Source organism: Lichenostomus cassidix, chromosome 6, assembly GCF_008360975.1.
Source record: "Lichenostomus cassidix isolate B80296 chromosome 6, HeHo_3.0, whole genome shotgun sequence".
Lineage (NCBI taxonomy): Eukaryota > Metazoa > Chordata > Aves > Passeriformes > Meliphagidae > Lichenostomus > Lichenostomus cassidix.
The window spans coordinates 30884657-30903062 of record NC_139487.1 but is presented as its reverse complement, the minus strand read 5'-3'; the positions used below and the strand labels follow the sequence as shown (position 1 = coordinate 30903062).

At 41.6% G+C, this 18406-nt stretch overlaps 2 protein-coding genes across 7 annotated transcripts in view; both read left to right on the top strand.

Annotated features, from left to right (window-relative positions):
- The first annotated feature begins 89 nt into the window (after positions 1-89).
- Positions 90-13302, top strand: DNAJC12 (DnaJ heat shock protein family (Hsp40) member C12). 5 transcript variants are annotated; one of them, XM_085064288.1, is made up of 6 exons: positions 90-562; positions 4399-4516; positions 7472-7550; positions 8887-9026; positions 10245-10446; positions 12198-13302. In XM_085064288.1, the coding sequence occupies exons 2-6, from the start codon at positions 4439-4441 to the stop codon at positions 12290-12292; spliced, it is 594 nt and encodes a 197-aa protein (XP_084920414.1). In that variant the 5' UTR covers positions 90-562; positions 4399-4438; the 3' UTR covers positions 12293-13302. The 5 variants fall into 5 exon arrangements, with proteins under 5 accessions (XP_084920414.1, XP_084920412.1, XP_084920411.1 ...); XM_085064286.1 differs by having other exon boundaries at positions 90-807; positions 937-4516; XM_085064285.1 differs by having other exon boundaries at positions 90-1237; positions 3270-4516.
- Positions 13303-15259: 1957 nt separating this feature from the next.
- Positions 15260-18406, top strand: part of CTNNA3 (catenin alpha 3) — a 411474-nt gene continuing 408327 nt past the window's right edge. The window contains exon 1 of one of the 2 annotated variants that reach the window (XM_085064278.1): positions 15260-15280. Coding sequence is in view for 1 of the 2 variants with exons in the window: in XM_085064275.1 (XP_084920401.1) it covers positions 15920-15926 (7 nt within the window). In the remaining variant the exon portion in view is untranslated. Of the gene's footprint in view, positions 15281-15819; positions 15927-18406 lie in introns of those variants that run through there. The other variant, XM_085064275.1, reaches the window with a different exon arrangement.

Genomic DNA, 18406 nt, shown 5'->3' with positions numbered 1-18406 from the left:
GGGCAGTGCCGCCGCACGTGACCGCCGCACGTGACCGGGCACAACAAACCGGGGCACGTGATCGGGGGCGCTGCCGGCGTCACGTGCCGCTCGTGCCACCTCGCGCCCCCTCCCTCAGCGGCTCCGCAGTGACCGCGCGAGGAGCGTGAGGGAGCGCCGAGGGGCGCGACCCGCCCGGCCCGGCCCGGCTGCCCGCTCCTGGCTGCCCCCCTGCCCTCCCTTCCCGTCCCAGCCGTGTGCCGCTCACAGCCCGCCCGCTGCGGAGCGCTGACCGCGCGCGGCTCCCTGCGCTGCCCGGCCGGCGGCTCCCGGCAAATGGCGGCTCCGGTGTTCGCTCCTCGCCAGCCGCGTGAGAAACCCTCAGGGCTCGCTCTCCGTCAGGGTATCGGGTAGACAGTGCCCCTTCCCGGGAGCGAGCTCCCCGCTGTAGAGCCCTTTGCTGGGTTGTGCAGCACCCGGCCAGGGGGAACCCGCCCGACAGAGCTGCCCGGTGAGCCCCTTCCCAGCGGCAGAGCGCGGCCGGGGGGCTCGGAGCGGCCTCTCTGCGCGTACTGAGCTGAGGGTGAGCTGTTCACAGGGCACGGCCGCTGCCTGCCTGCCTGCTAAAGGAGTGCGCCGGCACGGCGGGCTCTTGGCAGGGATGCTCTAAGGTATTGCCCCTTATCCTCTGGGATAACACACTAGCCCCACCTGGGATTCTACATGGCGGTACCTCAGCTCCCGGGATGCAGGAGCTTTTCTGGGGGTTAGCACCTGTCTAAACCACTGCTGCTTTAGAAGCCTGCGTGGTGTAGGAGAGACCTGCTGGTAAGCGGCGAGAGTTGGGATTTGCTCGAATAACGGCCCCAAATCCATTGTGTTTCCCGTGCCCTGCAGGGCTGTGCGCTGCTGGTCTCCGTGGTTTCGCAGTGATCTCTTTTGTTCTGTGGATTGCAGGAGCAATCCTTAGCGCCCCACCTGGGCGCCGGAGCGGGACCATCCCTGCTTAGCGAATACGGAGGTGCCACCCGTGGACTTTCCATGGTGTAGTTGCTTTCCACCTGGGAGTTTGGACTGGATAGAACACGGCCTTTTTCCCAGGACTGCCACCAACATAGAAGTTTGGTCTAAACTTCGTGGATATAAATTCAAATATTGGTTTGTTGTTACTGCTCAACGTCACAAGCTATTTGCTGAATAGCTCTAGTGGTAAGAGTTTCGGTACAATGGAATTCCTAAATTTAGTGGCAAGATTCAGGTATAATTTGCAGGCCTTGATAACCAACAGGTTTTAAAAATACTTAAAGTTAAAATTTTTGATATATATGGCTTCAAAAGGGATTACTTTATGAATAATTTACTTTATAGGTAGTCTTTGTAGGGGAAGGGAATTATTTTTTTCCTGGTTCTTTCAGGTGTTAATGACCCTGAAAAATATGTACATACTGTTTTTCACATTACCCGTTTCTCAAAACAAGCTGCAGAGTAACCAGATGTGAATCAGAAAGTTTTTATTATTCTATGCAACTTTGTATGCGAGCATTCTTTTTCTTTATGGAAGCTGAGGCAAGAGCCATATTTCTTAAAAAGCACGTGCAGGATGCTTCTGTAGCACATAAAGGAGAGTTGGGACTTTTATTTATGTGAAGATTGTGTTATAAGGAAGAAATTATGCAAGTGACATAGATGTATGATCTGAGGCCTTCCATGAAGGGAGTGAGGGAGTGGCTCAGGGATCCTAAAGCCGCTTCTGATACTGCAGACATTTCTCCCCAGTAACGGTGGTGTTGCAGTTATTTACCCTTATTTTGGGAAGTCACTTTGGCAGTGTTTGGGTCCTCTTCTGTTTTTGCAGCCCTGATCTTGTGTGAGGACAAGGATGGGGCATAACATGCAAAACTCAAACAATTTGTATTGTGCCTTGAACTTCTTGAAAATGTGTTCTCTGTCCTCAGGAAGCAAAACTCCTGAAGTCAGTTGAGAAGAACTGGTCCTGGAAGATTTGATATTACAGGAATAAATTCAAATAGAGAATTCCAGATCTTACTGTTTTATTTGAAGGGCCATTTCTGACTATTACAGCTTGTTGGTAAATGTCCTGTTACGCTGAACCAAAATTTAATTTTGCTGTTGGCTCTAAACAAACAGAATTGCCAGTATGTGTTAGGACTGAGAGACACCTTTTGTTAGTGGCTGGGTACAGAGAATAAATGAGATTTCCTCACTTCCAGAACAGTTTGTACATCCTGAGCAACACTAACTACAGCATGTGTAGGCAATAATCTATGCCATCTCCTGCCCTGCAATTCCCTTTTAAGTGAACTTTATGTCCTAGGGCTAACCTGTGTATTTTTTTCCATGCATTAAATACAGGTACTCTTGTTCTCCTTTTTGATGCTGTTTTGGGAGTTGCCCCTCTGAAGCTAGTAGGAGCAGTAAAAGCCTGAGTTGTTATTCAGTGTATTTTGTGTCCTCCAGACACAGACCTGCAGCTGGTGCTGTGGGAGTCTTTGTGCCCCAAGCACTGGGGATCTTGAGGGGCATTAGGGGCATGAGGGTCAGCACTGCTGTGGTTGGGGTCAGAGCCCTTGTTTGTGTGGCCTGACCAGATGAGTACAGTGGGACTGAGGCTTCGGGGAGCACACAGCTGGCAGGTCTCAGGTTTGTCACTGGAGAGCAGCCCTGGAACCTGCAGTTCACCTGGGTGCACAGAAATAGCCACTGACAGCTGGAGGGGAGAAGGGTTAAAGAGCTTCCCTTTCACCTTACGCAAATACACAAGGAGTACTTGGAACAAATAGGGATGTCAGGAATGCTTGCTGGGAGGAGGGACAGCTGTTTGTTTTTGTCCTCCCCCAGAGTACAACCTATTTAAATATTTACATGTTCTCTTAGTAAAAGACTTTTTTTCTTTCTCATTCTTTTCTGGTTATTAAGTTATGAATGGGGGAGATGGAGAGATTTGTAATTGCTAATTCTTCCACTTGAAGTTGAAAAAGAATTTCTATTATTTACTCAGAGAAATATGACGTAGAGTTTTCTATCAGATTTAAAGGATTTCACCAAGGCTTCTGCTTTTTCTTTTAATATTGCTGCTTCTTTTATGTGCTTTATATATTTTATAATCTTAGTAGGCTATCTGAACATACAATAAAAGTAGAAAATTTCAGACAATGCAACCTTGAAGAGAAAGTGGTGGAAGACTAATATTAAATGTCATTGCAGAACATTAATAATGCAGATAATAAAGCACTTGATGCAAAAATTATATATTTGTTATTCATAAACAGCTCTGAATGGCCACTGAGTCCTTCATTGATTCATACATGCCTGTTCCAGTCTTGGTCACGTCCTGTCCTACAAGATCACTGCATCTAGATCTGTATAACTGCTCACAGCATATATTTGTAATTGTTAGAGAATCATCAATATTTAATGACATGAAACATGTTGGGTTACAGAGCTCTTGCAGGGTTGGGAAGAGTAAAAACAGAGCTCCTAAGGCTCCAGGGGAAAGACTTTGGCACGTGGTTATATTACACTTAGAAAGTAATCTTTTTAAGTCAACAGATCATGGGTAGCACTGAACACGTCCATAGTCTCTGTTGGGTTGATGCCTTGGTCCCTTAAAGGTATTTCACCTCATTGTAAAATGAGTTTCACAAGGAAGATATTTTGCACACAGGACAGACCTTCAATACACAATCTCAAAGTAATTTAGCATGAGAAAGAGTATTTAATTTGATAGTAGGCAGTAAGTTTTTCATGTCCTTGGGTAGTTTTAATTTGTCAGACATGCAAGTGATGTACGGTTGCTGTTTGGTTTTGAGAAGTAGTGTCTGTGTACCCGAGGAAGCCTTCAGAGAGTGAGGATTGCCCCCTTTTAGTTGAGGTGACTTGCAGAACTCTGACAGACTTTGGCAAGGTTGGTACTTTGTTCTCCAAAATTTGCACCCTGTAATTGTTACTATATACTCTTTTCTATAGTTACCAATCTAATCATCTGGTCAAAGACGACAGCAGAAGTTGCAAATAAAAATTGAGCAGAAAATGGCTCAGGTGCAGGGAAGCCTCTCAGTGTGTGCCTGGTTTGTAGCGGCAGCACAGGTGATGGCGTGAGTGAAATCTCTGCCATGTTTCCGTGTCCAGAACTCTGCGCTCTGGACGGGAGCCACAGTTTAACGCTGAAATAACTCTGGCAACTACAAATCCCAGGGAGCATTGCCGAGAGCAGGTTTGTGCGAGCGGGTTGGCATCCTGCGGAGACCAATGGCAGCGGAGAACTCCACAGAGCCGTGCGTGTCAGCTGCCAGCGTTCAAAAGCGCCGCACTGAGCTCTACAGCAGACTGGGAGCTGCCTGTTGCCCTGGGCTACTTCAAACTCAGGTGTGAGCTCTGAATTGACGCTGTATTCCACAGCCTCCGTGGCGGCTGGAAAAAGCCCGCTGGACTAGTGCAGATGGATACGATCCTGAACTGCAGCCCGGAGGACCTGGAGGATTACTACAACTTGCTGGGATGCGATGAGCTATCGACGGTAAGAGCCTCTGCCTCCCCGCCAGGTTGTTCACAGTTTGAACGTGCTTGTCTGTCTGCGGGGAATGTTGTGTCTCTGCGGGCAGGAATATCTGAAACGCCTTGTGAACCTTCTTTCTTGCCCTTGTAGGATCTCCCTTGAAAAGCTCAATTTTCTCTTGTGTCCTCATATTAAGAGCCTGGAGTAACGCTTAGATTGAAAGTGCCGTGTGGAACAGGGCAGAGTTGAAATAACGGTTTATTTATCAGCGTAGATCAACATGTGATACGGTTACAAACTGAGCCAACGGCTCGTGTTTGACAGCATTCAAATAATAGTTTTGAATATATATTATTAGTTTTGAAAAATGAAAATAAGGTATTTATGTACAAGTAATGCAATAAAAGTTCATAGCATTATCAGGGCACTGATAATGCTACTGAATTTCTCAGGCTTTATCATAGTATAATTTTTTAAACTGTATCCTTGGTTAAGATGGCAACAAAAATAGTGGTTTTATCATTTACCATATGATGTTTTCTAAACTCTCTCTCTAATGACATTCAAATACTACTTTTAGTAATTTGTTTCAGTAGCAGATACATGCTTTATAATGAGATTTAGCTAAGCAATTTTTGAGTGGTTTGCCGTAAAACAAGTATGGTTCATGTTAAAGATGTCCATACAACTTTTTTTTTATAGTCTGGTATGCCAATTTTTTTTTTTTTTTTAGTTTAGCTTTTATATTAACTAGTATTGTGTTTCTGATTTGGAAAAGGAATTTTGATTACTCTGCTGTAATGAGGGATGTATTCAGTAGAGATAAAAGCTTTTTCTCAGTAAATTTAGTCAGATGCTCTCACCTGTCCTAGTGGTCAAGTATAAAGATGAAGAGTAAACATCTTCGCTATGTCACAGAAGGAAATGTAAAGCTTTTCCTGAGGAAACTAGAAGTGATCCCAGCAGAGGGCAGTGCTCAAGTCTCCATGCAGCCTTGTTTTGCAGATGCTGTGTCTCATTTTCTACCTCACACTAATTCCTTAAGGGCTTAGCAATTAATGAACAGTTCAAGTACATCTGATAATGATTTTTCAAATTGCTTAAAAATGAAATGAAAAAGCTGGAATAAATGCTAATGGGTCCTGAAAAACAAGCTGTCAAATATTATTTGTTGGGAGAAGCAACAGATGTTGCTGCACTGTTTTTGACACTGGAGACAGAACTCTGAGATCCTAGGATGACTGAGCCCCAGGCTGGCTTTCCCTCAGGACCCTGCACAGCTCTTCTAGGGTCTCACAGAAATTTGGAGCATTACAGGGGTTTTGCAGTCACACTGCTTTGTACAGGAGTCAAGTATTTGGCACAGGCTGCTTTGGGCATACACAGCACAATCCCAGCTGCAGCACTTTCATCTGAGCTGCTGAATATCCTGATCTTGGTTTAATCTGGTTAAATTTAAGCAGAAATGCTCTCAGTTTCTACAGATCTTTTGCTCTATTCAAGTAAACACAAAGTTCATTCTTGGTTTCTGGTAGAACTGGGCTCAGGGACACCTACTTCATCTTCAGATGTGACAGGAAGAGGAGAGATTTAATCTACGTCCTTCTTCCAAGAGCAATGCTATTCATATCTAGTGGGTATTGGATACCTTTCTTGGTAAAACACCTCACTATATATTGTACATAAATTCATGTATCTTGTATGAACTTCCTATAAACTTTTCTTTTTACTGATTTTTTTTAAGCTGAAGACTTCCATGCCACCACTCTGCTACATTTTAGCCCTCTGTACACATTTGAACTTTAAAGTTCCCCTTTAAGTAACTAAGTTTTAGAGGTGGTAGATGGCTATACAGTAACCAGTTTCACCAAGTTCTCTGTACACTGTATGTGTATTTAAGCATCTTACTTACTGCAAATACACCACATTACCTCTGTCCCTCTGGAAGAAGATCCTGAGCAGAGTGAAAAGTGTAGAATTCTTAAGATACCACTGTAGACAACAATTTTCCCAGAATATGCCACCAAAAATTGTCCAGCTACTTGAGTGAACTGTGATTTTATTATTAAAAAATGCTATTAGTCTTAAATTTGGAATAAATTATTTAAATTGTATGTTGCTCTCATGGTTTTAAGGATGAGGAATTTATATAAACAGCTTTTGTAGTATGGGAAAGAATAGTAGTTAATTGGTACCTTAGGGCTAATTGTTGGGAAAGCTGGAATGATATAAAGATCTCTTTGCTTCTGAATTATAATAACCAGCAAAACACTTGGAAAAACACTAAACATGTGATAACCTAAACTGGTTTCCTGTATTTTAGCTGTTAATATGTCTTCGTTTTTCCAGTGGTTGTAATACTTTATGGTATTACAAACTGTGTGGTAACTTGTAATTAACTAATAAACGAATACATGCCAGTATTCTAATGTTGATTAAAAATGTATTCTACTCCAATCCAACCCTGTTGCACAGAAAATTAGCTTGGCAGAAAGTTATAGAGCAAGTTATCTTGGAATATCCAAGATGGAAAACTCATGTGGTGCTGGCTGAATTTGCTATGAAGAGGGTATGGAGAAAGCTACCTAAACCCACAAATTGATCTTCAGCAATTCAGAGGGCCTGTGCTTCCTGCTATGAGACTCTTGAAAATTAGAGTTGATGAAGCAAACTAAAGAGCAATTGAAATGATGCATTTTTCCTCTGTGGTCAAATGTCTTTGCACATTTTTTGTAGAGCCAACTTGCCATATTGGATGACTGAGTCTCACAAAAACAAGACTAAGGATGGGTGCATGGAAAATGGAATTAAATAAGCAGTCTCACTGGCAGATGGTTGTTGTTACCTACTTTTCTTGTAAAATTGAGTGGGACAAAATAATTCAGCATTCTTTGTTGTTCCTTCCAGCCTCTTTCAAAAAAGCAAAGATGCATATCTTTTCTGTGTTTACTCACATTGGCTCAATATTTTGTTTAGGTTGAACAAATTCTTGCAGAATATAAGATTAAAGCCCTTGAATGTCATCCTGACAAGCATCCTGGAAACCCCAAAGCAGGTATTTATTATCTCCTGTTTAAAAATAATTTATATTTTTCTTTAATTAGCATGACCAACATACTAAATTCAGCCTTAAAACTTTATTTCCCCTCAATGTATTTTAATCATCATGTGTATTGAGCATGTTCCAAGGAGCCCTTTGTTTGCAGAACTGTGCTGAGGTTTGTGCTGATGAAGGGATGAAGCTCATCAGAGCTGGGAGGGCTGAGCAGCACCTGAGTTATTGAGAGCCAACCTTTACCCATCCATAACCATAGAGAGCCCTGGTCAGAGCTCTCCCATGGCTGAGTAACAAAAAAGAGAAGCCAAGTGCCAGATATCAGAGCAGCTTTGTTTGTCAAGAATAAATGTTTCAGGCTCTATTTACCTGAGCATGTCTTATTTACTTTAAATACCTTTTTACAGTACTAGTGAGAGTTTACTTTATGTTTTTTGTTTCATCAGCTTAAAGCTCAATAAAGAGTAATTAAAGTAGACCTTTTATTTGTTGAAAACTGGTAACAGTAGAGTAAGGAAAACTAATAGAATTGTTGCCTCAGCCTGTTGTCTCTTGTTTGATTTATAGTGATCAATTTTGATTAGTGTTGGGGTGTAGAGTATTTCAAAAGAAACCTCTCGAATTTGTAAACTGGAATAAATGAATAATAGTAATAATAATAGATCACTGTAACATAGGTGAGTCATAGATAAAGTCTAAATCTTTATAACCCTTCCACAAATAGAAACATGCAGCTGCATCCTTAGTAACCATTCCATGAAAAATTACCCTGTAGGGAAAAATGAGAGTTCTCATTCATGCAGTCTGGATAATGTTTTAGCCTATGTAGAAAACATACCTAATAAAATGCACAGGTTAATTAATCTGAACTATATTTAGCTTTTTCTTTTTGCTTGTCAGTTCCTGCTTATCTTTGTTTTCTCCCTGCTCATGGTTCTTGCTGTTGTGCTCTGCTCTGACTCCCTTGCTGCTGTGGATCTCAGTGTGTTGCTTTGATTTCCCGTTTTAAGGTGGTCTGCAGGGGCTGACCTGTGCCTTTTACCTGTGTGCTCTGTAAGTTTCTCTCAACTTAACTTTAGGAGCTTTTGAAGCTGGTAGACAAAGGAACATTTTAGTCCTGATGTGAAAGGATATCAGTCCACCAAAGGTGCTGTGATCCTAAAGCCAACCAGAACTCTGCAAGCTGGAAGCAGAACCACATCCCTTGGTCACTTGCTTCTCCTTCTGCCTTCTCTTTGTTTGCTCTGAGCCATTGTTGGCAGGTCGCCTTTTGCATCTGAATTAATTTCTTTGCCAAGCAAATAGTGTCTTTAGTATCCTTTTGGTTGTGTCCTAGTGGAGAATTTCCAGAAGCTGCAGCAAGCCAAGGAGACTCTCACTAACGAAGAGAGCCGGGCGCGTTACGATTACTGGCGCCGAAGCAAAGTCACCATCCCGTTCCAGCAGTGGGAGGCTCTGAGCAGCTCTGTGAAAACGGTTGGTGGTGGCTGAGTTTGGGTCCTCAGGAGGAGGGGGAGGTGGGGCTGGCCCAGACAAAAAGTTGCAGAGTGAGGGTATGAGTTACAGCACTTCTGCTGCAGTGCTGGGGTTTGGGGATGGGAATAGTGCAGAGGGATTCCTGCACTATGGATGTTAAGGAAATTGAGGAAAAATTGAAGGGCTTTAGAAGCCCATTCACAGAAAGGTGTTAGGCCAGTAGTTTTAGACTGAATTTATCAAGTTGTTCCTTTTATGTGTGTTGTAGGAAGTTTAACTTAAGGGCTGTTTTCAAATGCTGCAGCACACTTTGCTTTTGTAGGAAACCTTTGTTTCTTTTCAAAGTTAAGTTAAAGCTGGGACCTTTTTATAATATATTCTCCTTTTGGTATCTTGCTTATTAGACAGGTTTTCATGCTACCTGATTAAATAAAGATCTCATTGAAAAAATCCAGAAGATAGTTCCTTGCAACCCTGGGCTTCCCACAGAGCTTTGGAGGGGCTCTGCTAGGTTAGTGGGGTGACCTGTGACAGAGGCAGGTGTTCTTAGGGTGTTTTCCCTCCTGATTTTGCTAGTGAGAAGATTTGCTAGTGTGTCCCTAGTAGATCTCAATTCCATAATATTGGATTATTTTTTTCCTGACTTACTAGAATGAATGATAATTACAAGGCTATGTGATCATATTTTAAGGCAGGTGAATAAAAGTTTCCTATTCAATTCTGCCCATCTCAATTCTGCTTAGGAGAGAAGGTTGAGACTTTCCAACTACAGCATTATGCCTGAACTTAAATGTTTGCTGGAAGTATCCAATTAAGCTTAGTTCAGTTCCAAACAGATGTTATTCCACAGACTTTATTATTAAATCTTTCAAATTGCCTTTCTTTCAAAGAGTACTTTGAAGTCAAAGACAGCTTTGAAAATGAACACTTCTGAAGTCATTCAAGCCCTTGTAAAAAATGTCTGAATTCATGACAGAAGAAACTGGACAAAAGGCCCTTTAAATTCTGATGTACATTTTGTTCTTCACGCCCACCTGACATAAAGTGTCCTCTCCAATGCTGTTTGTGACATGTAAATGTGCTTTCCCCCGTCCTGTTGACCTGCAGGCTTCTCAATGTGCTTTGTTTAACCATTTGTTACAGCAATATAAGAAAAAGTAATTAAAAACCTCATAAAACATAGGAATTAGCTCTTTTGTTATTTTTGCATTCCTCTAGTCAATGCACTGGGCTGTCCAAAGTAAGAAGGATCAAATGCTGGAAGCTCCTGACTTTGGTAACACCAGCAACATAACTAATGAGATGTGGACCAAACAGACTGAAAACAATGAAGATGGATTATTGGAAGGGAGCAGGGAGCAAGAAGATGTTGCAATTCCTGATGTGAAACCAGAGTCTTCAAAGAATCCAGACTACCCAAGTAAGTGAAAACAGCAGTTACAGAAAATTGCAGTATCCAGGGATTGGCCTGAAATGGGGGCTTTTAGTCATGAGAAATTCTCCAGAATAGTGTGTTTAGCTGTTAGCTTTTTTAATGTGGTTTTGGGTTGGGTTTTATGCTTTTGATTATTTATGTAATTTTGAAGTTTTCAGACACTTCTTCCTCCCTATCCCAAGTTTCCTTGGTTGTTTGCTAGTAAAACCAGAAACTGGAGAAGAAGAAGACAAAAAAATGCATCAACCAAAATGGAAAGTTTTGTTTTTCTGATATATGCAAATGAAAAGTAAAAAGAAAAGACAGTTATTTTCAGTGACTTTTTAAAAAATAAATTTTAAAACTTTAAAGTAAAATATTTAGGTTTGGGGTTTTTTATCCATTTTTCAGTACTTTTGCACAGTTTGCATCTGATGAGTTAATGAGGTCTAAAATTTGAGACTGGAAGGCTTCTTTTGTATTCAGAGAGTTTTGGGGTGTTTTTTAAATAGTGTATGCACCAGAATAAATGTGTATTTCCAAAGTCTCCCCTACCAGCCAGTACTTCCTGGCTGTGGTTTAGGTCAGTGTGCCTCATCAAAGCTTTCATACCACCATGGCCACCCCCTGTTCTGCCTGATCCTTCAGGAGTTTCATAACCTCAGACCCATGTTAGCAGAGAACTATTGTTAAACAAAGTCCTGTTATTTCTCCCCAGTTTGATCAAACAGGAAATTAGGGTGAGCTGTGAGGGTAGCAAAACCTAATGTAATCCCAAACATTTCTGGAATGCAGAAAATAGATAAGAAAATTCTACAAAGAAGTGTATGCCTGGCATAACTGAGAACTTGATTTTGAATAATTATGCTCTATAACTTTATACTATTTGCTCTTTTTTTTGGCAATTAAATTATCACTATATACTTTTTAGAATGGCAAAATTTTGAAGTAAGGAAAACATCGTCTTTTTCTTGTAATGGTGAATTTTCTTTGCAAAGGCGTCTTCTTTCTCAAATTTTTAAATTTTAATTTAATTGTCAGATATTTGAATGGGTAAAACATCAAACTTGTCAAGTGCCTCCTTCATTTATACAGTGGCATATATTTACATTTATAAATGTTAATATTATAATACATTTGACAGGGTCTGTATGCACTCCAGTGTTTATACTTAATGTTAGGATGTTGATAAGGCTTTTGTTTTGGTCCAGCAAAAATTGTTACATTGGGTTCCACTTTGAAACAGTGGTATTATCTTTTCTGGTCTGCTGGCCTGGCCAAATTCTGAACTACCACTCTCCATAGCTATTTCAGCCCAGACAGGAGATCTGAATGGTAATTCTGCTCATTGGATTCAGTTTCCTGAAAAAGGAAGGTCACGTTTTAGTATTAAAAGGCCCCAGACCATGTAGCTCTAGATTTATCACATCACCATCTATCTCTTCTTCTTTAGATTAACCCAATACAGTTTGTTCAGTTTTTCTTTGTGAGTCTTCTTTAGGGACTGCCATGGTCCTTGCTGTTCTCCTTTGGACTCTTCCCAGCTGATCTCTGTCCTGAAGGTTGGTGTTTGAGCTCTTGTTCCAACATGCCAAGAATATAGTTCTTGCTCATATTTGTCAGTGCTAAGCAAGAGCACTAGAAGTGACCACTTTTTGCTTACTCTTTCTGGGAAGACTAACAAGTATTATTTCAGAAAATTTAATTTTATACATGTTTGTAATAATTTAATTGTCTTTGGTTTTTTTTTCCGTCAGGATTTTCAGAGGGGAATTACTGGCACTTGCGTTTCCGCTGGTCAGGCGATGCTCCATCAGACCTTCTGAGGAAATTCAGAAACTATGAGATCTAAAATGAGAAACACACAAGAGCATGAGATCATCTGTTCAACAGTTCAGTATTTTTTTTGCCAGCAGTTATAAGTTATTTGTATTTTGTATTCTTTGATTGTAATGTGTTGTTCCAATTAATGTCTGAATACTGATTTATCACAGATGCTGTGAGCATTACAGATGGAGGTTTTTCTGTTTAATAAGCAAAGCCCTTTTCAGTATTAACATAGAATGATTTTGTGAAGTTATCTAACATCTTAAATATTGTTTCTTGTATTCTCAAAAATTGTGTAGTGATTAATATTTCTCCTAATAGTGTGATGTTATGAAAAACATACTCTCAGTAGAACCCAGCACTCCAAGGTATCCTATTCAGCAATGATCTTCCAAAAGCTGTATGACAATGAATTCTGCTTCTTTCTGAACTCTCTGCTCTGCTTCACTTCTCCATTGCATTGTACTCATTGCAGTGATTTATAATGTACTCATTGCAAACTTGTAGGAGAATTGTGATCTTATGCTCTAGATGAAATAAGAAGGTTCTTGTTATCCAAGGTCTCTGCAATAGATCAAGCACTCCTAAAAGTCACTTGTTTTCTCCCTTAACAAGTATAATTTTTGTACCAGCTATTTATTTTGGAAGGCAATTCCTGAACTTTACTTCTCCAGATAGCAATTTTTGTCTTGAGATTTATTGGTGGAAAACTGATTCCCTGTGTATGTGTGCCAGCATTGTCCTGTGGCTTCATAGCAATTTCCCTCCCTGCTCAGGTGTGGTAAACATGGTTTTATCAGGGTTTTGTAGGGTGAGGAATGAAAAATCAGACTAGTCAGCACTAATGTGTACAAAATCTCACATGAAAGGTTTTTGATACTTCGGGCAACTTTTCAAATTCTTCATTGTTGTTTATTTATTTTGTATTTGTTTTCTTCTTTGCGAACTTGGCTAGTATGTCAGGTATCGACATTGTGGTTTTGTGCAGGCAGATAATTCCATCAGCAGCAAATAAAACTGCATGCATACAGAAAAGGGGTTGCTTTCATCTTTTTAATTAAATCCTCCACCCACCTCACAGATTCCTTTGGAATTTCTTGTTATTTGTCACCTCAGTGGGTAAAAGCTTAAGGAATCCAGTTATGAGTCCTGGGGCATGCAGTGGAAAGTGTAACCTGAAAAGTCCAGTGTTGTCCCCACAGGAAAACAATCTGATCTCTGCTTGTCCCTGGAGTGACATGTCTGGCTTGGCCATGCTGTGCTGCCTGAGTTACTGTACTCCTCCTGTTTGGGGCCTGTTTGCTACACACTGTGACCCAAGTGCTGCCAGTGGAACCTGAGCATGGGTGTATCTTACTGACCTCATGGGCATCTTTGTTGTGGAGCCAGTCTGCTCCACAGGGGCTGACAGCAGTGTTAATACTGCTTGTGTTTGTCCCACTTTGGAAAAGCTGAAAGTACTGGTGGTGTGCTGATACAGCTACACTGACCCTAGAGTGGATGGCATTGGTACCAATAGCCAGTTTTATGGCACATCATCTTTAATTTTACATGCTTTTCCCTTACATATTTTGCAGCTGAAAACATTATAGAGCTCAGATTAATAATTCTTTGTAACATCTGTTTAATGTAACTACTGGATTTTTTGGTGGGGTCTTTTTTTTTTAGTGGTTTTTTGTGGGTTTTTTTTTGGGGGGGTTTGTTTTTTTTTTTTCTAGTGCATTTGTGGCTTCACTTCATACAAAGGCATTTGCTCAAGAAAGACTTTTGGTCCATTTTATAAAGAGGGACTCTAAACAATGTCAAACAGTAGTAACAGAAGAAACTCATCATATGTGAAGGATACTAAGGGAACAGTAATAGGGAACAGTTTTCCCTCTAACAAAAAGATGGGAATGCAGCCAGCTGGAGTACTTAAAATCAGATGGTAGCCCAGATTCTCCTCCCCCCATTTCACTTGCCAGTGAAGGTAAAAGGGGGTAGTTGGATGGATGATTTAGCACCTAATGAGCTGGTTTCCCTTCAGAAGTGAACATACAATAGACCTTTGAACAGCAAACTAATAGTTTGTGTCATTAAAACTGATGTCATTATTAGCCAATTATTGCGTGGTTGGTTTTGGCAAAGAACTTTTGGATGTTTGTTCTGGATGAATAATTGCAGATATTTGGAAGGCTCTTAGCCCAGCAAAAGCTCCTGGGCGAACTTCTGTTTTGCAACAACCTGCTTGAGATCAGTCCTGGAATTTGTGTTTACCCTCATGAGGAGGGCAGGTTATAACTGGTGCTCCGGTACACCAATACCATCAATACAGACTTTCTATTTCTGTATATGTTTAACTTGAAATCGTCCAATTTTCTGTATTTCTTGAGTTGAATTAACCTATTCCTAGCAGAGCAAACCCAGAGGCATTAGAAAGCAAGAGGAGCCTGTGCAGCCTGTTTTGATTTTTATTACCCCAAACCAGGTGGGACCTCACCTGTTGGCCAGTAACAACAGTTAACTGGAGTAAGTGGGCAGCCCAGTTCTCCCTCATGTTAGAAAGTAAAGAAACAAGCGCCTGACAAGTTAATCAGTGTTAGATCATTCAGAGTCCACTCTCCAACCATGAACTGCTTATCTGCTTTTTTAAATATATAGTATTTTTAGAAGTTTTTTGCTAGTAGCATGAGAAGATCCAGCAAATGTTCCACCTGACATTTCATCAGCAATAATGTGGTGCCTTGGCCGCTGCACCGGTGAGCACATAACACACTTCACCTGCTGAAACTTCAGCTGGGGCAGGGGTTGTGAGGTGGATCTCAGACTCTGTGAAGGTGTGAGTAAGGCAATAGAGTCAGGTGTAGGAGGTTTTCAGGGGCCTACAGAGGTTTTAACTCTCTTTGCAAAGTGGAAACAGCTGCAAAGGGCTGTCTGTGGGGGTGGGGAACAACAGCAACAAACCCAGACACTATTTATTAGATTAGGGCCTGGGAGTCTCAGATTGGAGGAGGGTAGTTCTCTGTAAAACATGGTAAGTTCCCGTTTTCTTCTTTAGCTCCTCCTGTGAGTTGCTTAGGTGGGTAACAAAGGGTCCTGCATGTTTTGGGTATGTGAGAGGTCTGACTTCCTGTGCTTTGTTATAGCTCTGATTGATTTGGTGTGAAAATAAGAGTTGTGAGGTGAGCCCAGATCCTCTGGAGTCCAGTCAAAAGTGTTAATAAAACCTGGCTTGTGAAGGATGAAGAGTTTTCATGTGGAAGTTATGAGATAGCAGATGGGCTGCAGGTGTATGGTGATAATGATGATAAAATACAGCGAATAAGGCATGTTCTTTAATGCTGTGTTTCTAGGTCTTTGAAACTATTTCAAAGAGTTTTGTAAAATCAGAAATTAGGCAACCTACTTAGCCAGTTATTTACAGTGAAACTGAACAGCTTGGGCATGTTCTTGAATTACATAGAATTATTATATTTTTATTTACTGCTGTTAGACTTGTACAAGTGCTGCATCTATAAGATTGTCAAGAACTAGAACATTCTCCAACTTTTTATTTTGCCAGTATTTGCCAAGTTGTTTTGCCGACATTTGCCAAGAGATGGTGTAAGAGTTAAAGTTTGGAGGATGAATACAGACAGTATATAACTTAAAATCTCAGGCTGAGTAATGCTGAATGATAGGTAAGGTCATTTCTTGATTGTTTTCTTCTTTAAATGAGATTTTAAAAAAGAGCAGTTTATATGTTCTATAATAGAAGCAAGTATCCTGATTATTAAAACAGATACTGTGTATCTTTAATTTCCTGAGCATGAACATTGCTATCTTACCTTCCCAGCAGGCTCATCTCTCATTTCAGGATATGAAAGTGCAAGCAGTGAGGCTGCTGTAAAGCTGATGAAATTACACAGCAAAAGATAAAGCAACTCAGTAGGTTGTTGGGCTGTGTCACTGTCAGATGAGCAGATGCTTATCAGTTAGTTTATGCTGGGTACGTTTATTGCAGCCCAGTGCACACACTCACCCTGCTGTTGGGAGAGTTGCCAAGTGCTCCCCGCGATGGCAGCCCTTGGGTGTGTTTGTGCTTTCACCTTTGCTGTATTAATCACATCTCCCTCCCTTGGTAATGAAGATTAGACTCTGTCTGGGCTCTGTTTGTCCCTCCTTTGAAGGGTTTGTGTCTGAGTCATTACATCGGTGCACAGTATCACCTGGGAACTCTCCCACATTTTAGGTCTCTGGATATCCTAACCTCTCATGCCTGATGGATGCTGGAGGAAATTAATTTTCTTTCCTCCGTTCCATCTTCACTGTAGTTTGCTCTTTCTCCCTCCTTCTGGCGGAAGAGTAAGGGAGAGGGGTTACTTCTAGAAAATGAAATTTGCTGTCAATGTTCAGAAAGTTTCCAGTCTTGACATGTATTGTGGTTGTCAATGCCTTCAACAAAATGGTTTGCTTGCTGCTTTGTCAGAAATGCTTCTCTTGGCACCAAGGACAGACAGCTTTGCTAAGGAGATGCAGTTTGAGCCCTGGGCATCCTTCCTTACACAAACTACATTTACTTTGTTAGGATTGTCAGAGCTGCTCATTCACTAGCTGAGAATTTTCTCAGAGCCCTCAGATTTTTGCTGGGACTATGAGCTCCTCCTCTTCTGCATAGACTTTGTGTGACTGATATCCATGGGTGGTGGTGAGCAGAGGAATGAGCAGGAACGGCCAGAGGAGTAAGGCATTGTTGCAGCTGGTTGGGTCTGGGTGCCTTTGGTCCTCACTTTCAAGGGACCTGAGCCTTCCCCAGGATTCCTGTATCCATCCTTGGCCTGTCACTGCCAAAGCACTTGCAGGTGCCCTAAGAGAAATAAACACCCAAACCTGAAATCCCTGGAAGCCTCGTAGGGAACACTTTGAAATGTTCATTTTGCTGCCAGCTTGAACAATTTTTTGTTTGTTCCTTGTTTCTTTTATTTTGTTCTCAGCAGAGATAATTCAGTGTTTCTTCTTCTTCCTTTGCCTCTGTATCTTGATTAAGTTACACTAGCAAAATAGGCTAGAAAAAATGGGTTTGCATGTATGTTTGTGTTGGGCTTTTCTCTTGTTTTTAAGAGAGAGAGAGAGAGGAGTGAAAAGTGGTTGTTTCTGCCCTGGCCTATTTCGACCTCTGTGGAAATGGCCTTTTTCTATATTTCCAGAATATGAAAGTTTTTGAATTTGAAAGTTTTTCAGCCCTTCACTAATGCTGGGGCTGCACATAGGATGCGACTGTCGCATCTGACTGGTGAGAGCTCAGTTTAAGCCAGTCAGAGACGACTGGGGATGCAATGCTGCCTTGCTTTGTTTTTCCTTGTTATTAGTGGCATAATAACTTCTGTGGGGCCTTTTTCCCCCTCATCACCATATTACGTGTGTGTGTGCATCATGTATGTGCAGAAGGTCATAAAAGGCAGGGAAAGATGATCTAGGGTCCCCCTCACTGGAGATCCAGGAGGAATCAGAGCAGCTTCCTTCAGGGAAGGGAAGGTTTGACAGATCAAGTCCATTCCTTATAGAGAAGCGTGCTGCTAACAAGATCTAATTTATTTTGTACCAGCTGTAGGACATGAGGCAGGACAATAGCCCTTTGTGCACATCAGGACACTGTTTGTGCATAAGCCATTGGATGAATCTTGAGCTTTGCAGTTGGACACTGCCTGTCCTGTCTACAGGGCCTAGAAGGTGAGCTGTTGAAAGAATATCAAACCCTAGGTGCTCTTCTCTCACCTCCACCGAGGGCTCTTATCACTGGCTTGAGATGCAATGCCAGAAACTTGCCCTGGGACCTACTGCAGCTTTGGTGCTGCTGTTATTTCTGGCAGGGGTAGGGAGGAGCAGGTAGGCATGGCCTAATGAGCTGCAACAGGATAATTATCCTATTGGGCCGACCAAGGTGATAAAGGGATGGGAGCATCTCTCATGAGAAAAGGCTGAGAGAGCTGGGCCTATTCAGTGTCAAGAATGAGGTCCCCTCTCAGCCACCTCTTCATGTGTATAAATATCTAAAATGGGGGTGTCAAGAAGGTGGAGCCAGGCTCTGCTCCGTGGTGTGCAGCAACAGGACAAGAGGCCATGGCCAGAAACGGAGGGGCAGGAAGTTCTACCCGAACATGAAGAAGAGCTGCTTTCCTGC